Below are 23,818 nucleotides of genomic sequence, written 5' to 3'. Positions count from 1 at the left end.
TTACCTTGATATTTTACAAAAATTTAGTCGCTGAAATAAACTTATATTTTACAAAACTTTTTCATCATACATATCATGCATGTTAATTCAATTAAAACGCATTTTAATTGCACTTTTATCAATATTAATGTATGTAAGAAATTTAGTGTTAAGCCGGTCAAGCAGTAGAACTTTTTAAGCCTAACGAGGATGACTAATCACTTACAGTGAAGTTTGTTTTAATCACCTTCGGCTTGACAAAATTGCAACAATGCCTCGCCAGCTTAGGTGTTCTGTATCACTCTAATATTAAGGAACATTGCCATACATGTCGGGCATGTAGTTGTTTGTAGGTGATTCGGTTCAGGAATTTTTCACATATTTAGAGACGAACCAAGTTATTATTTCTATTATCTTCCGCGCTTCGTTCGTGTTTTCAAATTTCCAGTCATTACTGAGTGTTATAACAATCTATACGCATTTTAACACTATTTTTTAAACACAAAAACTAGTATATACAAAAAAGTTTTCATTCTGTCTACCATAATATTTGTTAGATTGATAATTTATCATGAAATTGGATAGTTGCTATATGTTTGTTTACCAGCGTCAGATTTTGCTTGAGAATTCGTAAAATCATATTAGTACTACTCTCGTCTTCAAGCTTTCCAGTTTGGTCCACGAAGTATGGACGAATACCATGCGTTTTCCACTTTCTTATTTTGATGTTAATTTCTTTTCGTTTACTCTGAATCTATGCAATTTTTAACATAACTTATGGTACAGCAAAGTATTAAGATGACTTCACTCTAGCTGCCTTTGTTCTTTTGTTTTTTCTGCAGAAATAATACCTAATCTGTCCCTGAAAGATCACTGTGACGCTACACGTTGTGAAAAAAGTTAACAACAGCAATGTCCCTCACTGATAGAAAAATATCATATTTAGTTGTTATGGTCTCCCTTATGTTGAATGTGATTGATCAGTCACGTGGGGAGCGCTTGTCTTTATGGTTATATCTGACGTTTCCCTTCAATTAAAAAAACATTAGGTCTAAACAGTCGATACAAAATTTCAAGCGATTTGGTTGACAGAAAGACGTCTCGAGGGAAAAACATCAATTAAAATCCAAACAAGAATTATGGCTTTTATACCCATTATGGAAGATAACAGGTGACAGTCGAACGTATTTACATTTCTGTATCACCATGTCCTATATTTTCATAGACGTGCATGTTTGTGCACATTTAGTCGTATAATTTATAAACCTAAGACATATACAGAAAAATGGAAGCTATTCGTTTTAGCACCACCTTCCAATTCTTCGTTATCTGACAAAAAAAAAAATTATTTCGAATAATTGACATGTTAACTTTTTATGCATTTAACATATTTTTGGTCTTCAATTCTTCGACCTACTTTTGTCAATAACAAGTATAGTCGCATTTGTCCAACATCTATAATCTTGTCATATTATAAAACTGTTTTTAATTGTTTATTATTTCATATATCTAACTAATTCTTGCTAATAAAGATTAATATACGGAGTTCTATGAATTACAAACAAATACGGGCACAATGTTATTAAATTTGAATATGTAAAAAAAACTGTTAAAATCGCTGAAAAAAACAAAAAGAAGTCAACGATTTTAATTATTTCTTTGTGTCTTCCTACATGGGTATACGTGGGTCGTTCCCACTCTAGGATGTGTTTAAAAAAACATCTGATGACTGATGCTTTTTTTGAAATTTTTCGGCTTTCGTAATCCATTCTGGTTTTTCTTCATTAATAACATGTGTATTCGTAAAGCTTTGATGTGACTTCTTCGGCGAGTCCTTTTTAAAGAACTGGTGTTGGAAGTCATCACAGATATTATGGTGTTTCGAACACTGCTTCAGATTTTCCGCTGGACAGACTCTTCCCAAATCACCGTTTGCGTGAAAAACTCTAACAGAAACAGAAATATCGCTGCTTTTGGAGTTCGTCTCGGAGATGTCGTCACTTAAGTTCAAATACTGCAGGTTTCTGGGGTCATTACTTCTTAAGTGTAGCCATTTCTCATCACCTGTAGACGAAAGATTACATATAATGCACGTGTCTGTCCTGACAGAGAACATGATGAAGGAAAACATATAAGAACAACGAAAATGTCTTCGTCGCTATCGTGACAGTTACACAGAGTGAGAACGTTTAAAGGCAGTCCCGTCGTGACAATTACACAGAGTGAGAACGTTTAAAGGCAGTCCCGTACACATGCAAACAGCACTTTCACTTAAGAAGTTATTTTGCATTATTCCTACATTCAGGTCATATTTCAAGATATAAAGTGATGTAATTTCCATAAAGTTTTGAGGTTTTTCACATTTTCTCCTGTGTCCGTGGGGCATCGCAGTCTTGTTTGTTTCCCAGGTCTCATTGAATAGGCTTAACGTAATTATATATAAAATAGTTATAATGTTTATACACAGGACATTACTCTCAGACTGAAAATATTCTTGACGTTATTATAATCAGTCATATATATTCGAATAATAACTTCAGTATTTAAAGCGAAATGTAGAACTTTATAATTGAATGATATTCAACAGAATTTTCATTATTATATCATTGTATATACTTATGTGTATTTTATAAGCACACTCAAGCTACCGTTAAATGCTATGTTCTTCCTATTGCAGAACCGAATGCTTCCTATGTCTGCTTAAATTTGAAAATCAGGTTAGTGTCCAGTAAGTATGCCAGCTAGTATTTTCTAAATACTATCTTAGTGTTTACTAAACACTCCAGTTATTGTCTACTACCTTTCAAAATCATGCAGTGAATGTACAGCATACACATGATTTCAAACAGTGTCACATTGGCCTAGTCGTTAACATCTTGGACAGCGTATCATCCAGTCCAAGGTTTGAGAAGCATTATGCTATTTAATACACTTCGTACGTTCAACTGTGGTTACGTTTCATATAACAGTCAATCTCGCTATCCTGATAATAATAGTACTGCTCAACCTCTGGTTAGCAGTTCTAAATTAGAAATGAATATGTTTGTACATTAAAACCTGATTAATATACAGTCCACACGTTATTAAAGTTTTCTTTTGAGTATCCATATCAATTTTATCGAGTCTTCAAGTAATTTATTTAAGTAATTATCTAAGCCATATTTTTATTATGTGAACTTCTAACATTACTTACCTGGTTTCTCCCACTCAGATCCCTTCCTTTCTCTTCCTTCTGGTTCAGGCCTCTTCTCCAGAACCTGACTACTTGTTTCTTGTTGAAGCCGGTTTGTGAATAAATCTTTGCTTTGAGAATGACCGCCTATTTGGTCTTCACGTTGTTTGAAAATTCTGAGAAGTGAATTAAATGAGTGAGCTATGTCTGCATGTCCAGAGTTGAGCTTTGTCATATCACGGTTTGGAATCTTTTCCTCCTTTTGGTTTTTCTTATAGATTGAATTGTTAAAGTACTCATCACATTGTCCGCGATCTTTACTACTAGATGAACCAACTTCCCTTGCATGAGAAAGCAAGTGAAACTGTTCTTCTTTCTCAGTTGCCTTTATTCTTATAAAGTCTTTACCAGGTTTGCATCTTCCTGTCAGAGGTGGTCCTGCGCACGAATCATCGTGAGTCGATAAACTCTTTGATTTTACGGTACTTGGTATTGATGGTTCTTGTTCTCTTGTTTTGTCTAATGCCGAAAATGTATAGATTTTTCTTAATTTAACTTTTTGTTGGTGAACTCTTTCACGTGAGCTTCTGTCTCTCTCAAATTCTAAAATAATATGTAAAAAATTCTATAGATCATATCCATTATATATATATATGTGTGTGTGTGTGTGCATCTAAATACGTTTTTTTTTCACTCTTAAGACTCGGCTGACAAAAAACAAAAATGCTTTTTAATCCTAATTAATGTGCACTAAACACCCAAGTCAGTGTTCATTAAACAACATACTACAGTCCTCTAAACACCATAATTAGTATTCACTTAATAGTTATTTTATACCCACTAAACACCTATGTTAGTGTTTAGTAGTAACTATTCAAATTACTGTTCGCTAAACATTATATGTGTCCAGCATCCATGTCCAAGATCTACCATTTTATCAAAAAAAACTTGAAATGGAGTGAAAATTATGATAAAATTACGTTTAGCTATTTCTTTTTTATGTATAATTTCAGAGCAGAATATTTGTCACAAACCTTTGTCAGAAGGCTTATGTTATGTCGTTTTCTTGAAGTGTACAAAGGACTAAGTACGTTATATTAAAACTACTTTGAATTTGCAAATTAATAACTCGCATGACAACAACAGCCCACAGAAAGTCGCAGTGGACCGGCTTATATTAAAATATACGTGTTTACATTGTTTGGATTTACATACGCTGTGTGATGCTACTGAAAATTGATCACGTATGGAAAGGTATGTCACAGCCCTTTCTGACGTAATATATATATATATATATATATATATATATAATGTCAAGGCATGGAGGTCCTTTGTACTTAATGGTATTGGAAAACATTGCACACGATTCAACACATTGATTTTGTTCTGGCTGCCTTCATTCCTTTGTAATTCTATTGAGTTCACACCTGTTCTGCCTATCAAACTAATTGCTCAGAGTAAATCTGACACTACTAATTTAACTAAGCAATGTGAGGCTTAGACAGTCTAAAATATCATCTTGAATGAATTGATCAGTTTGAAAATAAGTGCTGAGAAGTTAGACTCAGATTGATCAATTCGTAACTTTAGGGATAGCAACAAGTCTAACGTCAAACACAAGTACACACAATGTTTTGGAATATTAGTAGTTTTATTATGTATCGTACTTTGTGTCCTTTCCATTTATTTCTCAGCACAGACTTGATTTTTTTAAACAGAATTCACAATTATTTCTTGGTTTATTTTGCCAAATGTAGTGGGCATACCTAATTTACTCTTTGGTGAAATCAGAATTTCTGACGATGAGCCCCAGCATGGCCAGGTGGTTAACGAGCTCGACTCGTAATCCGAGGGTCGCGGATTCAAATCCCCGTCACACCAAACATGCTCGGCCTTTCAGCCGTGGAGGCGTTATAATGGGACGGTCAATCCCACTATTTGTTGGTAAAAGAGTAGCCCAAGAGTTGGCGGTGGGTGGTGATGACTAGCTGCCTTTCCTCTAGTCTTACACTACTAAATTAGGGACGGCTAGAGCAGATAGAGCTCGTGTAGTTTTGCGCAAAATTTATAAAAACAAACAAAATAACCTTACGATGAAACTGTTGTAAAGAATACGCGAAACCATCGTCTTCGTACACTAGATTGATTATGGAATGTATGTAGGGAGGAGTGATGAGTTTTGTACATGAAAACTTTACGACGGCCTTTTTACAATGGAAACTATATTACAAGGCTATTGTCAATATGCACGGCTGTTAGATAAAGCATGACCAGACGTAATGATATGGTCTATAATGACGTGATGATATTCCAAATATGCTTTAATATAAAGTACTCAATTTACATATTATACTACCTTAACTAATGGATTGTAATAAAAATTGGAGGGCTTTATTGACACATAAGTTCATAAATTCTGATACTTACTGTGTGAGGAGATTTTATGAAATAATTGCTTACCATAGCTAGCCCAATCAATATCTTTCTTTTTTGTTTTCGCTAACTTCGCCATCCACTCGGCATAAGTTGTAGTTGTGTCGTGTTCGCTAAAATTGCGTGTACCGCTAGTTTTAGTACTAAACACTTGTGACTCTTGGAAGGATTTATGATCATTCGTTGAATTACTAATCACCAAATGTGCTGGACTGTTTTTCTCGTGTATTTGAAAATTTTTGAAGTATTTTTTCATATCATTTCTGTGTTTACTTTCTACCTGCTTGTTGGCAGCACTATTCTTACTTCTTGAGTATTGCATGCGTCGTTCCCAAGTCTGAATCTGAACGGGCAGAATTTCCCTTCGATTTATTAGTCTATTATGTAGCACTATAGTTGGCTGTGTATGCTTGGATTTCTGATCGGCTGATCCATCGGTCAGTTTTGAGAAGGATTTACCTGGCCCAAGGCAGACTCCTTCTTCTTTCTTAATTTGCTTTGCATCTTGACAGTCAGTTGTTGTCACTATAATAAAAACACAGATAATGAAATTGCTGACCTTGTTTTTGTTATATTAATCAACCACAAACAATAATTTGTAACTATATTAATTGTTTTTTGGACGGTTTAGATTAATGTGTCTTCTATACAGGCCAGTGTAGCTTTTACTATCTCTAAGTATTGTCTTTGAGAATTATACGAACGTTAAGTAAGTACGAGTAAACCAAACGTTACTATCTGCACTGAATAACCTCGCACTTTTAGGTAAAACTACAAAAAACGTTCCTTTATCAGGTTTATCTCTGTGTATTCCATGAGCTTGTCGAAAGAACATGCCAGATCATGTGTAATTATTATTATGCAGTATTTTTACACAAAACAGTATATTTTTTGTTCTATTGTGTTGTATTTGTCACAAATAATACTCAAAAACCTACTAAGTTTCAACATAACAGTTACAAAGTTTGTTTTGATAAATAAAGGCATGGAGAAAAAAGAGAGAAATAAAACAAAATATTCTAAAATCAATATATCCATAATGTACGCTATGAAACTTTTACCTATAATTCTAACATAAAAAAAAGAACTAAGCGATTCATTAGCACTAAATATTAATGTGGTTTTATCATATAATAATATATAACTTCAGTGAAAGTATTCATTAAATCTCTATGATTTTTTTAAATATTATTGAAAATACTATTACTTAATCACACGTAATCATTAAGTTATTCGTCGTTTACGTAATGATGGAAGTTTAATACACTGTGGAAATAATGATTTAATGAATACATTCTAACAGTTTCGCTAATTAAAAACCCATCAAAATCCATGGAGTATAAGATTCACGTACAAAAGCTAAGAGGGATATACGTTAACAACTTAAAACAAGTGTTCGAAGTTTCGCAAATACTGATATTTTTATCATCATTTGAGAAACGTCGAACACCGAACGGAACACTTGTTTTCAATTTTAATTTATTTATCTCTGTAAGTTAATGTTTTCGCACCTATTATGATATTCTGTATTAAATGACGTACTTTACTCAGGTGTATAAAATTGTAATTTCATTTGCTTAGATTCTCGCCTACTTGTATTCCGTACATTATCACTACTGTAAATTATCTTCCAGATTATAATGTTTTATTTGAATTTATAATTCGTATAACTAATGATTTGAATTCATTCTTGCATAAAATAACATCTTTTCTCGTATTTTTAACAAGACTAAGTTTTGGACCCATTTTCAGTTTTCATGGTTAACTTATTTTTTGCTGTGTATCAAAAATACTTTCAATTTTTACAGTTGCACTGTTTTTGCACTTTGTATTGTTGTAGCTGATAGTTTCACACTTATAAGACTGTAGCTGGTAGTTCTACGTTTTGTATTGTTGTAGCTGATAGTTTCACACTTTATAAGACTGTAGCTGGTAGTTCTATGTTTTGTATTGTTGCAGCTGATATTTTCACACTTTATACTTCTGTGGCTGATACTTATCCGTTTTTGTAGAATTGTAGCATTTGTTTTACATTTCGCAGTGTTGTAGCTGTTGTTTTCACACATTGAAGTACTGTGTTTTATAAGTTTACATTCTGTAATATTGTATTTGATGCTTTCGCTCCTTATACGATTATACCTCATGTTTTCCACACATCGTACTGTTTTCCTGTTATTTTTATAACTTGTAGCATTGTATCCAATGTTTTTTATCATGCAGTATTGTAATTTTTGACATTTTGTATCAGACTGACATTATAATGTAATTTATTTCTTCACAAACCTGTTTCCTTCTTCTGTTCACAAGAATTAGTAACCTTAGTAGATACAAGACTAGGCGTAGCAATTTCATTTCCGTAAGTAAAAGACCAAGGACTGATATAAACAATAGTACTCCCCCTATTGGACGGTTCGACATTCACATGGCGTAATTGGACTGTTTGTAACCAGGGGCAATCATCATCATGGGCTCCAACTGTTTCAAAAAATCAAACACACTCTTTAATATTGTATTTTATCGTCTGAAAAGTTTCTTAAAGTACGTATCAGGGACTATTTTTAGTCATACATAAGATAAGCTTTAAACTGTATGCAGCCAGTTGTAAGAAGGTAATTTTGATAAACTAGATATTAATTTAGTAAACAGCAAAGAACAATTGACCATTTTTGATTTAAAAAAAAAAATTGATTTCTCATGATATCTCCAACCCTTTTGGGAGCTATCAACAATTTCCTTTATGACTTTACCTTTTAGGTTAGGACTAGTCACTATAATTATAAATATATTTAACGTTTATATTAAGTTAATTATTGTGATTTATTTTTATCACATATTAATAATTAATGTAATTAATATAATAATATTTAAGCTACTTATATATATATATATCAGGTCATCTCATAAGTAATGTGCGAAACTTTAATACAGAAAGTGCATCATTATTTCAGTCTTTGTAGAAGGCTTTAATGACTAAGGTAAGTAGTAGGACATGTATAAAAATGTTGAGACAAATAAAAGAAACTAACCCAACTCCACTTTTTCAGGTCATTAAACAAATAAACCCTTATGAAGATGGATGTGTCTGAGGAGCACATTAAGCATTAATGCTTTATGTGCTCCTCAGACACATCCATCTTCATAAGGGTTTATTTGATTGTGTTTATGATGCGGAGTCCCTCAATGAAAGAAAATGTCGAAGTCGTTTCAGAAATTCAGATCAGGTGATTACAACTTAAGTGATGTGCCACATTCAGGTCATCCTGTTGAGTTTAATGATAACTTGCTGCTGGCTGAACTTGATGAAGATTGTGTTGTAACAGTTGAAGAACTAGCACAGAAGCTTAATTCAACCCATTCAACCGTTTACCACCATCAGCAACAGCTTGGAAAGATGTCACAACTTGAAAAATGGGTCCCCCATGATTTGACAGAAGCCAACCTTAGAGCAAGAGTGAACATTTGCACTTCTCTGCACTCTCATGAACGTAAATCACCTAGTTTGGACAGGTTAGTGATTGGAGATGGAAAATTGATATATTATAAAAAATGTTAAATGCCGCAAACAATGAGTACAGGTAAACTGGCTAAAGCACAGCCCAAAATGGACCTTCATCCTAGGAAAATCTTGTTAAGCGTTTGGCAGGATATTGTTGGTGTGATCCACTTTCAGTTGCTGCCACTCAATGTAACGATTACATCAGACTTCTATTGTCAACAGTTAGAGCGCTTGAATGTTGCATTGAAAGAAAAGAGGCCTGCTTTGATCAATCGTAAAGGTATTGTGTTACACTAGGATAATGCACGGCACCATATAGCAAGGATCACATCTGTAAAGATTGAAGAGCTGGACTGGGAAAACCTTCCACATCCTCCTTATTATCCAGATTTTGCCCCATGTGATTATTATCTATTCCGAAGTTTGCAGAACTATCTTGATGAAAAAGAGCTTGGGACACATGAAGATGTCAAAGCTACCCTCTCTACTTTATTTTCCTCCAAACTCCAAGGATTTTATAGAAGCGACATTCAGAAGCTTGTAAATCGTTTGCAAGAAGTGATTAATAATAATAATGGATCATACATTATTGATTAAATAACATTAAAAGCGTTTAAAATCCTTTCTTTTTCTGAATCTAAAATCGGACATTAATTAAGGGATGACCTGATATATATTTGTAAGATAACTCGCCACGTACTTCCTTTTTGGTAAATACATTACTGAATACCTAACTTCAATAGTATCTTCTGTCAGGTTAATACCTTATTGTATGAAAGATACCTTCAGCAGCGACTTCTCTTGGCTAATACATTACTGAATACCAAACTTCGGCAGCAACTTCCCATAGGTTAATATACTCCTAAATACCTACCTTTAATAGCGTTTTCTGTTTAGTTGATTCGTTACAGAACACCTACCTTCAGCAGTGTCGTCTTTTAGGGTAATACATAATCTTCCATTTTGTTTCGTGAGAGAAGTTCTAGAATTCACGGTTGGCTTAATATCAAGAAGTTGGTTTCCAAAATCCCGATTGTCTTGACATTTATGTTTAGTTGGTGAATGGTTATCAGGGAGAACAGGTGCCTCATTAATAGGCTTAAGTTTGGCTCTTGTGTCAAATGTAACTGTCGAATCCCCAGCTATGGTTATTGTAGTTACGCCATCTCCACGTTTGATAACAGACAAGTTGTCTTGAGAAAGTAGGCCTAAAGAAAAAGTCATAGTTCTTAAAACAGTATTCGTGGCATCATAGGATTTGTTTAAACATTAGTCTGGATGTGGTAATATCATATTTCCTTGTGCATTTCCTGTAGTGAAATTCAACAATATACACTAAACATTTTTATCTTATAGTTAAATTGCTAGTTTAATCAAATTACCCTCACAACTTGCTATTTTGATTACGATTATCGCTGTTTACTCAAAACCAAAACTTAATCAGTTGATAGAAGTTTCATTGTTAGCTTAAAATGATGATCATTTAATCACTAGTTTAATTAGGTTTGACATTGTAATGATTGTAGCTACTTTATTTTTTTATTATAACTTACATAACTACGATCAGGTGCTGAACGATCAATACAGTTGATTAAGTGGTGTTTAGATAATGGAAATTGTATTTTACTGGTGCTTTTATTAACGGTTGCATATTGGTAAGTTCTTTGAAAGTGCTGTTTAAAAGTTTTTAAGATTCATCATGTTCCGTTTAAGTGGTGTTTCGAAAGTGCAAGTTTTACCACTTATTAGTTAAGCAGTTCCTCTATATAAACAATTTCGTTACATGCTATTTAAGTGGTGTTTCAAAAATGACAAATTAATAAATGATAAATTTGTCAAATATTGCTTCTATATAAGCTGATTCATCACGTTCCGGTTGAGTAGTTTCTATGTATTAAGAAATCCACCACGTTCTAGTTAGCTACAGAATAATTAGTGCTCATACCAATTAACATTTGTTTGTGTAATAACCTTCGAATGCTAGCGTTCCAGTAACCTATCTTAAAAGCGGCAAAATACATTTCATCACAAAATAGTATATTTCTTGGTTCCAGAAAATAAAAAGCTCACTCTTCAGTGCAGAATCTTGCATTTGAATTGATGACTGTGGCGACTCTCTAAGTGTCACTTCATTTGTTTCTGAATTTGATGGCATCTTGAGCTGAAAGACATAATTGTAGCATTTAAGTTCACCAAATTAAAATTCATGTTTCAGACAGTATTGCGAGTAAAATAGTAAGCATCTGTTTACTTAACATTCAGATTAACTATTCAAGTTTATCATTTAAAGTTATCGAATAATTATGATGTTTAATGCCTCTGAATGTTTCCATAAATGTGTTTATACATTAACGTTTACATTTAACAGTGTTAAAAGCTTCAAAATTAGGTACTACTTTCTATTGTGTTCAATAATCGAATAGACGACTACTTTACTTTAACAGAAGTGACATCATCCGCCGGAAACTCGGTAATCGATGATTTATATTCTGACGGCTGCTTTTCTTGAAATTTATCTTCGTAACTTTGCAAAGATGTGTGCGAATCTTGATGGTTATTAGTGAGCAACTCTGTTAAACAAATAATAAAAAATTACTATGTGCAAATAAATTATGTACTGTACAAGCTGAGTTACGTGTCCTACGTCCAGAGGCTTAAGGACTGGATGTAAGGCTTGAACTAGCAAATTAAACCAAGAATTTTTATTTGTGTACAACTTATTTCGGACATAACTTACTTTATAACTACGTTGTTTCACACCTGCTTTATTCCACATTACATAAATTATGTTTTATTTTAGTACTATTTCTAATATCTCTCTCCCTCTACAGTCTCAGTATTTGTCGATACTCTGAGTGTTTCTTGATAGACTGCATTAGATATTTTTTTTGAGTCAAAGTAAGAGATTTCATGGTGATCCTACTCTTGGATACCAAACATAGAACTGACCATGTGAAAAGTGAGGGTTTTCAGATATAGACCTGCCATTTTAAGGGGCTGGTCTTCTGCTTTTGTTTGCCATTTTATTTGGCAAAAAATGTGAATGTTTTACTTTATAATGAAAAACTAAATTATCTAAGATAAATTAAAAACATGTTTTAGGAATTAAAATTGGCTTAAAGACTGAATTTACTAGCTAAACAAAAATATTTCTGCTGTAGGTATTGCCCATAATGGATGGCGTCGGATAATTATCAGACTGTGTCTTGCCCCTTGGTCCAGTGTATCATCGTACAAAATTTGGTAGAGAGTGGTTCGCGAACAAACATAAACAACTTTCTTTATATATTTATGAACCTATACTTATAAGTTTCAACACAACATTTGACCGCTTCAAAAAAAAATCGGTTATTTGGTTTTCTCGTCAAATTCCCAACATACTGACACATTGAGAGAAAAAAATAGAGAAAGGATTTTTTATTCAAAGACATTCAACAAATTACCACAAACTTCTCAAACGACTAAAATCATTAAAAGTGAAAATAAAACCATTACGTTTTAGCGACGTCAGGAAGGTTTGAACAAGAAATAATAAGATGCGGGATAGGGGTTAGAGTTTGTTTGTTTTGAATTTCCCGCAAAGCTACTCGAGGGCTATCTGCGCTAGCCGTCTCTAATTTAACAGTATAAGACTAGAGGAAAGGCAGCTAGTCATCACCACCCACCGCCAACTCTTGGGCTACTCTTTTACCAACGAATAGTGGGATTGACCGCATATTATAACGCACCCACGGCTAAAAGGGGCGAGCATGTTTGGCGCGACGGGGATGCGAACTCTCGACCCTCGGATTACAGGTCGCACGCCTTAACCCAACTAGCCATGCCGGGCCCAGGGGTTAGAGAGAAATGCGTTAGTTGTGTATAAATTTGAAACAAATTTCTTTCACTTCAGCCGCTGTAAACACATTAAAAACGCAGTCTATGCACCGCAGATACAGTAATTTATTTTGATGTATTAAACATCAAATACTAACATTCAAAGTAATGCCTAAAACCTCATACAATGGTTTATAAACTTAGCTATTTAGCATTCCTCGAAACAAACAAAACAAACTCGATTTCAAAACAGAAATAACTTGTTCGAAATAAATATTTATTTGTGCAATTACTCTGTCCTAAGTCTGTAATCAATTAGGAGAAATTCCTGTCATCAGTATTTATAAATTTGTTCGGAATTGTTAAACAATAAACAAAATACTGGATAATGCACCACTTGTTCCCACTGTTTTAAAACTCTATCCTTTCCAGTATACTTACCAATTTGCAAAGTTAAGTAAATGGAAACATTAATAAAAACTTAGTATATTACCCAGTGTTGTGTACAACATTTTATTGTATAAAGAAGTCGATGGACTTGATGAAAGACGTATATTTTGAACTACAGAAGGACGTAACTCCATTAGCCAATAGGAATACTTATAGGAAAAGTGAGAGTCATGTTGGAAAACAATGAATTTTGATCTATTAAACAAGGTAATTTATTTAATAAGGTACTTGTTAAGAAAACAAATAAAAAACCTTAATGGAATGTTAAATTTTAAAACATAACAGAAGACATAAGAGCGTAATAATAGAAAACGCTAATGAATTCTGATGGCCTTAAACTAGTATAATAATATACAAAATTTGTTTTAAGAATTAACGAAAACGTAGCCTACCAGAAGTAATGTCCTTAGCCTCATGGTGGTTGAAAACTGAAGTAGTGACGAATCTGATGTTGGGACGTGATGGTGGACGACGCTTACCCAGGGACCCTTTCTGAGCTAATCCCCCCTTTTCTTTCTGGAAACTATGGTCTAGACAGGCTGTGGCCTATAAAAATGAAACAATAAACTTGGTGCGAGAAAGCCTTAAAATTTACACGTCAAATAAATTCACCAGTATAACTTCTCTATAGCATGGTTTGTCAATACTGCGTACAGGTTTCTTTATTCCACAAATCAAACAATAACGTGGCACAAAAAAACATGTTATTTAAATATGCCAGCCATGTTTAAACATACTGAACTATCAAATTTCGATTGAATTTAAGAAAGGGGAAAAATATTCGACGTAATGAAGTCAACCCGTAATGTTATAAAGAATATTGCATTGAAGTAATTGCACACGTACCTGACAGGATGCGAGACATAATTTTGATTTGTTCTGAATTTCGCGCAAAGCTATCTGAGTTAGCCGTCCCTAATTTGGCGGTGAAAGACAAGAGGGAAGGCAGTTGAGCTTATGCTTGAATGTTACTGAAGTGTAGACTGACAGTGTAATATCAAGCAGTACTTTTATATTATAACCTCTGGTCTATGCGCCCCCCGCTTGTACAGCGGTATGTCTCCGGATTTACATCGCTAAAATCAGGGGTTCGATTCCCCTCGGTTGGCTGAGCAGATAGCACTTTGTGGCTTTGCTATAAGAAAAACACTCTGGTTTATGCAATTATTTGAAACTACTTATGACAACAATCGTTTTTCAAATAGCTGGAGTCGGAAAACTAGATTTTAGATTGGATGCAACAATACTGAAGTAACCTGGTAGGACAATTGTGTCATAAATATTTAAGTTCTTCGCGCCTGTGGAGCGAGGAAAACGAAATTGCTAATTTAATCAGAGATAAATTAATATCTTGACTTGTATGTATCAGTGTTTAAAATATATTGTTAAGACAAAGTGAAAAAAAAAATCGAGACTTAAGGGATAAATATTCTTCTGTATTAATGGCCAAAATGCATGAAAATATTTTTTACATTTTGAAAACTTGGAAAGAAACTTGGGTGGTAGAATAGAAGGAAATGTCAAAACTGAGAGCTGGGAGGAAAATAGATATGGTAAAAGAAATCATATATTGACTTCTTGGTTTCTTCACAAAAGTCGCACCGCTATGGTGCTGTTGTAACCGGTCAGACGAGGTGAACAATTAGAAAAGAATTTTAGGATCTTTTGTTCAGGTACTAGAAATATATGAGATTTTTTAGAACACTGTTTAACTCAAATCTCTAAAAAAAGTTGTTTCAAATCAACACAAATTGTGTTCCCAAACGTATATTTAAGTGAAATTACACGATTGTTGTGGCGATCTAAACACATGTATCTGTTTCCTTGCAACACAGTGGTGTGCAGGTTTCGAGTGAAAATTGTGTTTACTTAAAGATATGTTGTTTTATTGTGAAATAACAGTTCAGATTGGGCACGCCAAAGCTTATTTCGTACAGTTTGGATTTTGTGATGAGCCACATCAATGCTTATTGAGTTAACAGTTTCGACTTTAGGTGAGATGCGTCAAGGTTTGTTGACGAATACAATATTAACTTAAAATTGAACTTGTAAAGGTTTATTATTTTCAACAAATACAATTTAGATTGGGTTCTTTGAGATTTAATTAATGAAAAATCGAAGCTACAGTTTAGATTCATTAACGCTTATTTTACAAACTTCATCAGGTTTTGACTGGATTCTTCATGGCTTATTTCACAGTCAAAGTCCGGACACGTCTACTCCATGAAGAGCCTCAACATTATGTACGATACGATAAAGCTTTGTTCTTATAGAAGTTATAAAATTCACATGGACAAATAAAAAAAAAAACAATAATAGTTAATAAAATAGTGACATATGAGTAGACATAAGATATTATGCCAGCTAAGGTGTTATTTTTAGGAATTTTCAAGGTTTATTACCACTTAATACTAGAGAATTTTGGAAAATAATTTTCACTTTGTTACTAGAGGAGTAATCAGGACAGAACTAACCTCTATAGCTGAAAAATCCATAAGTTCGTTCCTGTGAAATAGAAAATGAGTGCAGTTTCAGAATTGAAAAATAATACCAAGAACAAAAAACTTATTCAGTACAAAAATAAGTGGCTACACGAACGCACTGCTGTTTCGAAGAAACGTGGCTGCACGCAGTTCATAACTTTAAATATTTGTTTTCAACAATACATTAGTCTAAAAACACAGAACGTAACTGCCAGAAAAAATAGTTTTATATTCTAAACTTAAATAGCTAAACGAACGTACTCATAATTTTCAGAATTATTACTGCACCTGTTTCTCAAAGGGCACAAGATGTTAGTTGTATAAACATAAAATGTGTTTGGTTCCTTTATGGACCAATATCAGGGTTTTTGGTCTAGTGTATTCCTTTGAGGAATTACAGAGCAAGTTTATTGTACTAAACAATAAGTTTATCTGAATCGCATCGGCATGGCCTAGCTCGTAAGGCGTGCGACTCGTAATCCGAGGGTCGCGGGTTCGCGCCCGCGTCGCGCTAAACATGCTCGCCCTCCCAGCCGTGGGGGCGTTATAATGTGACGGTCAATCCGGTGGTAAAAGAGTAGCCCAAGAGTTGGCGGTGGGTGGTAATGACTAGCTGCCTTCCCTCTAGTCTTACACTGCAAAATTAGGGACGACTAGCACAGATAGCCCTCGAGTAGCTTTGTGCGAAATTCCAAAACAAACAAACAAACAAATCGCATCTATCCGGAACAGTACAATTTCCTCAGTGTTCAAAAGATGTTTCATACGAAAACTTCCATCACAAGCAGATACAGTCTATATACACTACAGGGTGGCCCGTAAGTCCCTACCTATCCATATGTTATTATGTTATATTCAATTACGCATGTATTACAAATTTGTTTCTTTTTTTTTTCAGAGAAATGTGGCCGATGTAAGCCATACACTTGAAGAGCGCATTGTGACAAGTACGTCGCATAATATTATGGAGCGAGAATGAGGGACAACACACAGATACACTGGATGCATAAGATATATGGATGGGTAGGGACTTACAGGTCACCCTGTATATTCTCTCCAGTGATATATTTGAAATTTATTTTCTCACTTAGTATTTGAACAGCAGAAATAACTTTTCAACATATGAACTCTCAAATAAATTATTTAAATATGTACATTACAAAATTATCCCAAATCACTTGTTTGTATTACATTCTCTTAATTTCGGATAGTCCCCCGCTGGTACAGCAGTAAGTCTACGGATTTACAACGTTAAAATTAGGGGCTCGATTCCCCTCCATGTGGCTTTGCTATAAAGAAAACATACACTTCGGATAACAGGTAAGAAAGCATATTGAACAGTTGTTAACTTGTTCATAAAAAAAAAAAGCTAGATATTTAATTTTTGTTAATAATTTAGATTAGGACAATGAATGTGAAATAGCTAGCTTTCAGGTACATATGTGCCACCAGGTGACGTTACAATAGAAAAACAAATTCAAAATGGTGTGTAAAAGTCAGTGACCAGTCTTTATGCCCACGAGCAGCTTAAGACTGACTGAAGAAAACGTCGAAACTAGTTTCTCTAATTTCAGGTTTTCTTATACTTTTTTTTTTATTCTCAAAATGTTGTTTTGGCGTTGATGAAAAGTCTTCCTAAAACAAGGTTTCTCAGGGCCATTCTATTTTGATCTTGATTTGCACTGTAAGAATGGTTTTCAACATGTTCACAACATATGGAGCATTCTGTGCACTTAGTAGAAACAACAATAAATGTTATTCAAGTATGTCTTGGGCTCTCGTTGGTTGAGGTTTGATCAACGATATCTAAGCCTATCAATCGCTGAACGATCCAAAACAGTGAAAGTAGCTACAATGAGAAGAACAAAGTATACTGTTCTTACTATTTCTTCTGTTTTATTGTCCACTTTTGATTGGATATTAACATTTTTGTGACAGCCTCTCCTTCGGGAACCTTATCGTGACTGTATCCACCATGTTTGTAATTCATGCTAACTAATGATAAACTAATGAAGATAACCTTTTTTAATGCTCAGTGGCGGCGCCAGGATATTTTCATTGGGGGGGGGGGGGGCTGCGGTAAACTGTCGAGGAGCTTCCCAAAATGCCATCAATATGAAGTGTAGATGGTAAGTTATAATAATGTATATACCAAGGTACATTTCAAAAAGGTGTGCTATTTTGAACTTCGTTTTCAATGCAGTTTTTTATTGGAAACTCACACTCTGATTCATAATTCATTATTACAAATTAGAAATAATCTGTTTATGAAAATATGTGTATATGTAAAAGAGAAAGCTCACCTAAGTTCCACCCAGTTGACCTTCACAGAAAGGCTGGTTTCTTCATAAGTTCACATTATTCATAGAGGCCAAACTGTGATTGTGATATTGTTCTTATTATCATAAGTGTGACAAGCACCTGTTACAATAATGTAACTACTACATTACATTAAAGTAGGCACTTTTAAATAGCCCAATGACAATTTCAAAATTCATTCTAAAATTGTTTTGAAATATTATTTGGTCAATTAACATGTAAGGTTATTATCTAATCATAAGTATAACATTAAATGGATTGTAAGTCACAATTTTAAGTGTATGCCACAATCATCAGTACAATTCTGGATGGCTGATACACAATGCAAAATGATCTCACAGAGGACACAACACCGGCTAAATGCTTCATAGTTTTGACCTATACACAATACGCTTATACATGCATGCTATGTTTTACTTTTCAATAAAAGATAAATGAAATTAATGGGTAAATACCCGTGAACCATTTGGTTTATCAAGTAAACTCCCTGATGATCTGTTGTAACTTGAAATCAACGTGGTTGCCTAATCTTTGTCAATGCTCAAGATAGAATGGCGTTACACAGGGAGTGGCAATACAGCGCATGAGTTTCACTGCATTCAGTACGTTGCTATGGGACGCATGACACATACTTCCGTCTTAATGAAGACGTTGAGTTCTACAGATCTATGTCTCTTTGATGTTAATTGTTAAGCAACAACGACGATTGTGTTTTCCATATTTTATTTTATGTAGGTAACAATATTGGGGGGCTGAGGGGGGCTTGGCTCATCTGGGGGGCTCAAGCCCCCCTTGACGCCACCACTGTTAATGCTCAAAAGTTATCCTAGTGTTAAAAGACATCGACAAAGTGTCATATAACTTGAGAAACAACAAAAGATACAGTTGGTATACACAAAATATACATTTTTACTGACTGTACATAACTGGATGCCAAAGAAAAAGTAAAGCACTGAAAATCTTTATGTGTGCATACTGTAATGGATTTATTTTAATATCTATGTTTGTTTCAGTTTAATCCATGTAACTTCTATTGTTAAATGTGTATTGCACAAGTCCCACTTATTCTCTAAATTTGTAGGAAATTCTGGAGAGTAAGAATCAAAAATCTATGTTTTTTACGAAAGCACTAACGTATTTTCAAATATAATTGGGCCAACTGAACTTTTCTGGAACTTCGCCTAAAGTTTATAAATCGATGCGCTAATAGACTGTTTAAAGATATTGTTTGGTCGATAGAGTTAGTGTACTATAAGCTTTAGAAGTTATAATTGTGGCAAACACTTATTAATCGGGAACTACAGATATTTGACAAAGAACGCTTATAGATTTCGATCTTTACAAAATTCAGTGAATTAACTTAGGAGATTAGATATTTCTATCAGTGAAAAACATACATGTGCTTAAGCTATAGCTAACGTCGCCATCAAACAAATTGTTCGTGTGTATCAGCATAGAATTAATTCGCTCTCTGTGAAGCATCGAAAAAAGATTCAGTTCCAGACCAGAGAGAAGAGTGAGTATTGTTTGTAAAAACTGTTGTATATAAAACCATTAATTGTAATAACTGTTATTATTATTATTTGTTTATTAAAATTGATTTGTGTTAAAAAAGAAAATTGTGTGTATCAATCTTGTTAGCAAATATCATAAATTTAATACATATTGATATTAAATTAACTTCTGAATGAAAATTTTCGGCTATTTGAAATTGTAATACGTGATGTACTTAACAAAATAAATCGGAAACTCGTCAAGATAAATTATAAAACGTAACATTAGCTGCTAATGACCCTACTTTGCATATTGTTTGGCAGTTGTTATCGTATGTCTCTGTGTTTAGTTACATTCCAAAACCTCTAGACGTGTTTCAACTAACGTTTTACGCTTCCATATGTATTGTTTTAATATTACTGTGAAAATATATTTACCAAAATTAAAACTTATGAACTCGTCTGTTTGCCAAGGAACAGCATATATAAGTCATTCTACAGCTCTTTGTCGATAACCTGAATATTTGCAGAGTGTATATTTAAAGAAATGGTTTCAAACCTTCTCTAGTTTAATTCCTTACTTTGGAGTGAGGTATCACTTCAGCAGGTGTATTATTATTATTATTATTATCGCTAGGATTACATGAAACACAATTTTAGCCTAAACATTTATAGAATTAAATGCTGAACACGAATGAGAAATATAAGATGACGTTTTTTGGAAATTAATACCAATTTTAATGTTTGGTAATATTGTAATTTCATGAAAAATCTGTAAACACTATTGCTTATAGCCAGAAATTCATGTAGAAATAACTGCCACGAAATTACATTACTACTTCAGTTTATATACCTTTCAATCCGTTACTGTTTATTTTTACAGTAAGCAGTTATTCAGATCATAACTGTTTAAACTTACAAATGATTCTAAACATTACTGATTCGTTTAAACATTCGAGTCTTTCAAATCAATAACACTTACTTTTTCATCAAATATTCGTTCTAAATGTCGTTGCTTACGTTTAAATTTTGGGCAGGGGAGTGAATTATTGATTAGTGTACCGATTTGCGGATCCGAGGGTCCAGTGTTCTTGTCCAGTTGCCACAAAAAATCCTGATCCTCACCTTGGGACCGTGGATGTGTTAAGTGCGATGGTCAAATTCCATCATTCGGTCAAACAAGAGTAGTCCAAAAGAGAACGGCAGGCCGTATTAACTAGCTGCCTTCTTTCTATCTTATCAGCCAAAAATCAGGGACGGCTAGTGCAGGTAGTTCTTGTGTAGCGTTGCGCGACTATCCTTAAACAAACGTTCAAAGTTACGAATCATTTCAAATTATCACTGGTTACTTTCACATTACAGACGTTTTCCGTGTACAAGAATTTTCTTTGTCAAACGTATGACAAAAATAATTCAACAGAAATAAAGCTGAACTCAGTTATAAACGTTCTTAATAGATGTTCCGATTCTTGACCGCATGATAAAACAAAAAACTGTTCCTTGCACGTACGTCAAGCGTCGCTAATCGTACCTGGTGCTAAATCTTTTTCATGCTCAACTGCATGGAACAGTAAAAAAACAAACTCATCTATGAACAATATGTTCTAGATACTTGTTTATAAACCATGCATAACAGAATTTTATTGCATTTATTAAAAGCAGTTAAATAAAAAATTACATCAAAAATGTTTTATCGTTCGAAAACAATTTCACGAAATACAGTATATTGATCAATAAACTCAAACACCTCTGCATGCTTTACTAAGATAACATTCCTAAACGTGTACACGACTGTAGTGGCTAATTAACGCAAGTCATAACGTGTTACTGTTTAACACATACGTAAATGTTTGGATCCCCACCAGTGGTACGTCTGTGTACTAACACCGCTAAAAACCGGGTTTCGATACCCGTGGTGGTCAGAACCCAGTATGTAGCTATGTGCTTACTTCTGAATAAACAAACGTTAGGAAGTGTAACACGATAGCGACGATCTACTTTTCGCTTTAATTTTTCAGAACACTAAAGAAACCTTTTCTTGACGAGAACAAGACGCTGTTAAGTTATTTGGTCACAACGAATCCCCTCTATCAACAACAATGCTCATTACCGAGCCCAACTCAGCCAAAGTTATAGATATGTTTGGGAAGGGTTCAAAATTTTCCGTTGAATCTCAATACCTGCATATCACAGATTTCGATCCACTGCTCAGCAGTATATGAATAAGCAAAACAAGTATTCTTACAATTTTCGCTAAAATATCAACCTCTATATATTTCTAATCAGAGCACTTTTTATCGACCAATTATCACATTATGTATGGGAAGTGTTGATCAGTGAGTTGTTACTAAAACAGGTATACGGATTACTTGGAAAATAATACTGACCAACAAACAAGTTTTTACGACACGAACAACAGTTGGAACTATCTTTTTTTATTCTAGTGATTGTTGTAGGTTGATAGTGACAGACACAATGAACTAGAAGATGTCTTGTGTATTTATGAATACAATATCTAGATTACAAAAATAAATGTAGATACTTGTATTATTACTTACCTTTGGTTTCAGCCTGTTCCATGTACTACAGTTGATTTTAACTTCCTCAATTTATTCCTGCTTTAGCAACTTTGACTTTAGATAACTGGAATGAAAATGTATAAGAAATACATGACAATATCACTTTAAGAACAGGGTTGGACGATAATAAACTATAAGTAAACTGAAACATACAACAGGGAAAGGTTATAGGCTAAAAAACGGACAAAGCAGACACAGTGATGTCGTGTAACCGACTCTCCTTCAATATCTTAATCTGGTATGGCTTAATATTGTGAGTTGTATATTACAAAGATGCTATTTTGATCTGGGAATCAGATTAGAAAGAAAGCATGTGGAATTTAGGTAAAAAGCGAACTTAAAATCGTTTTCTCCTATATTTCTGTATGACATTGGTTCTGTATATCTTTGTTAACTCAAAAGTTAAAAATTAATTAAATTAGTCTGAAATTGTAACTTACTTGAAGGGATGGAATTTTCTGCCTTCGCCATCATTTAGGAAAAAAAAAGGACTTTAATCTCTGTATGTTTCTTATGGTTTTCTGTCAAAATGCGTCTGATGTTTTGAGGACGTGTCTCACCATGCTTGGAATTAACACACACGTTTTTTTTTGTTTTGTTTTTTCAGGGAGGCTGGGTCGTGGATTTACACATATATATACACAGTGGAACTTGTACTATTGTCGCATGCGGAGCCTACATTACCGGACACTAAGTTTATTTTAAATTTTCATAAACCTACCCCTTTCTGAGTACCAATGTCTCCAGGTTTACACCTCTTTAACAGCTGCCAGAAACATCATCCGCAGTGTGTAGGTACTCTCTGTTTTCCATCATATTACTATTATGTGATTGTCCAAACACTTCCACTCACTGGTAAAGATTATAAGTCATGTAACGCTCCATCGCGTCATTCAGCATTTGTTATAATGACTGTCCAGGTAGGTCAGCTGTTGGAAACAGGGAGCCACGTAACGTTTCGTGTATCTGCTAGCAGCTAGTAGAGCATGAAAAACACAAAAGGAAGGAAAGCTACATCCCGTTGCAGACTTCTGTACCACGTGGTCGTGGTTCGGTCGCTAGATAATGTCAGGATGGAAGTATTAATTTGTAAAATGGATACAGGGAATACTTGTCACGTCTATTGGCTGATAATTGTTCTAAAAGTGTCCTCACGACATATCGTACATGTCTGAACTACATGAACGGTACAATCGTAACAATTTTATGTCTCGTGAGGCAACTCAAATATGCTGCCAATTATGGAAGGATGATTCATGCTGTGAACATTTTTGTAATTCAGGTATACCAACAGACGTTTTGAATTAGAGGTAGTTCCTGGTTCTCTATAGGTGAACAAACATGTAGCAACAACTAGAAAAGAACTGAATATTAGTTGAGTGACTGTCAGGGGTAATGGCTTCCTCTCCTCTTTCCTTCTAACATGACATATAGAACACTCCAAACCACTGAAACTCGTCGTAGAGTAACAAAAACAGATTTCGTCTGGAGCTACGAAAATCTGATATTATATTCACCTATATATTAGGGCTTGTGTAGTATATTGTATATTCATGTAGTTCAACGGATTTCGGATTACGACTTTCTTTAGTGAAGCT

At 34.1% G+C, this 23,818-nt stretch overlaps 1 protein-coding gene across 1 annotated transcript; it reads right to left on the bottom strand.

Moving 5' to 3' along the window:
- LOC143238105 (uncharacterized) lies at positions 1–23,135 on the bottom strand. Its single transcript, XM_076478056.1, has 11 exons — positions 22,661–23,135; positions 22,200–22,284; positions 15,821–15,851; positions 13,739–13,892; positions 11,517–11,650; positions 11,151–11,241; positions 10,001–10,288; positions 7,868–8,059; positions 5,612–6,109; positions 3,173–3,754; positions 1–2,043 (listed from the first exon to the last, which is right to left on the bottom strand). Exons 3-11 carry the CDS (start codon positions 15,839–15,841, stop codon positions 1,679–1,681), a joined length of 2,325 nt encoding a protein of 774 aa, XP_076334171.1. The 5' UTR covers positions 15,842–15,851; positions 22,200–22,284; positions 22,661–23,135; the 3' UTR covers positions 1–1,678.
- Between the last annotated feature and the right edge of the window lie 683 nt (positions 23,136–23,818).

The sequence above is a fragment of the Tachypleus tridentatus genome, chromosome 13 (assembly GCF_004210375.1).
Source record: "Tachypleus tridentatus isolate NWPU-2018 chromosome 13, ASM421037v1, whole genome shotgun sequence".
Classification (NCBI taxonomy): Eukaryota; Metazoa; Arthropoda; class Merostomata; order Xiphosura; family Limulidae; genus Tachypleus; species Tachypleus tridentatus.
This window is presented reverse-complemented; position numbering and strand designations above follow the sequence as displayed.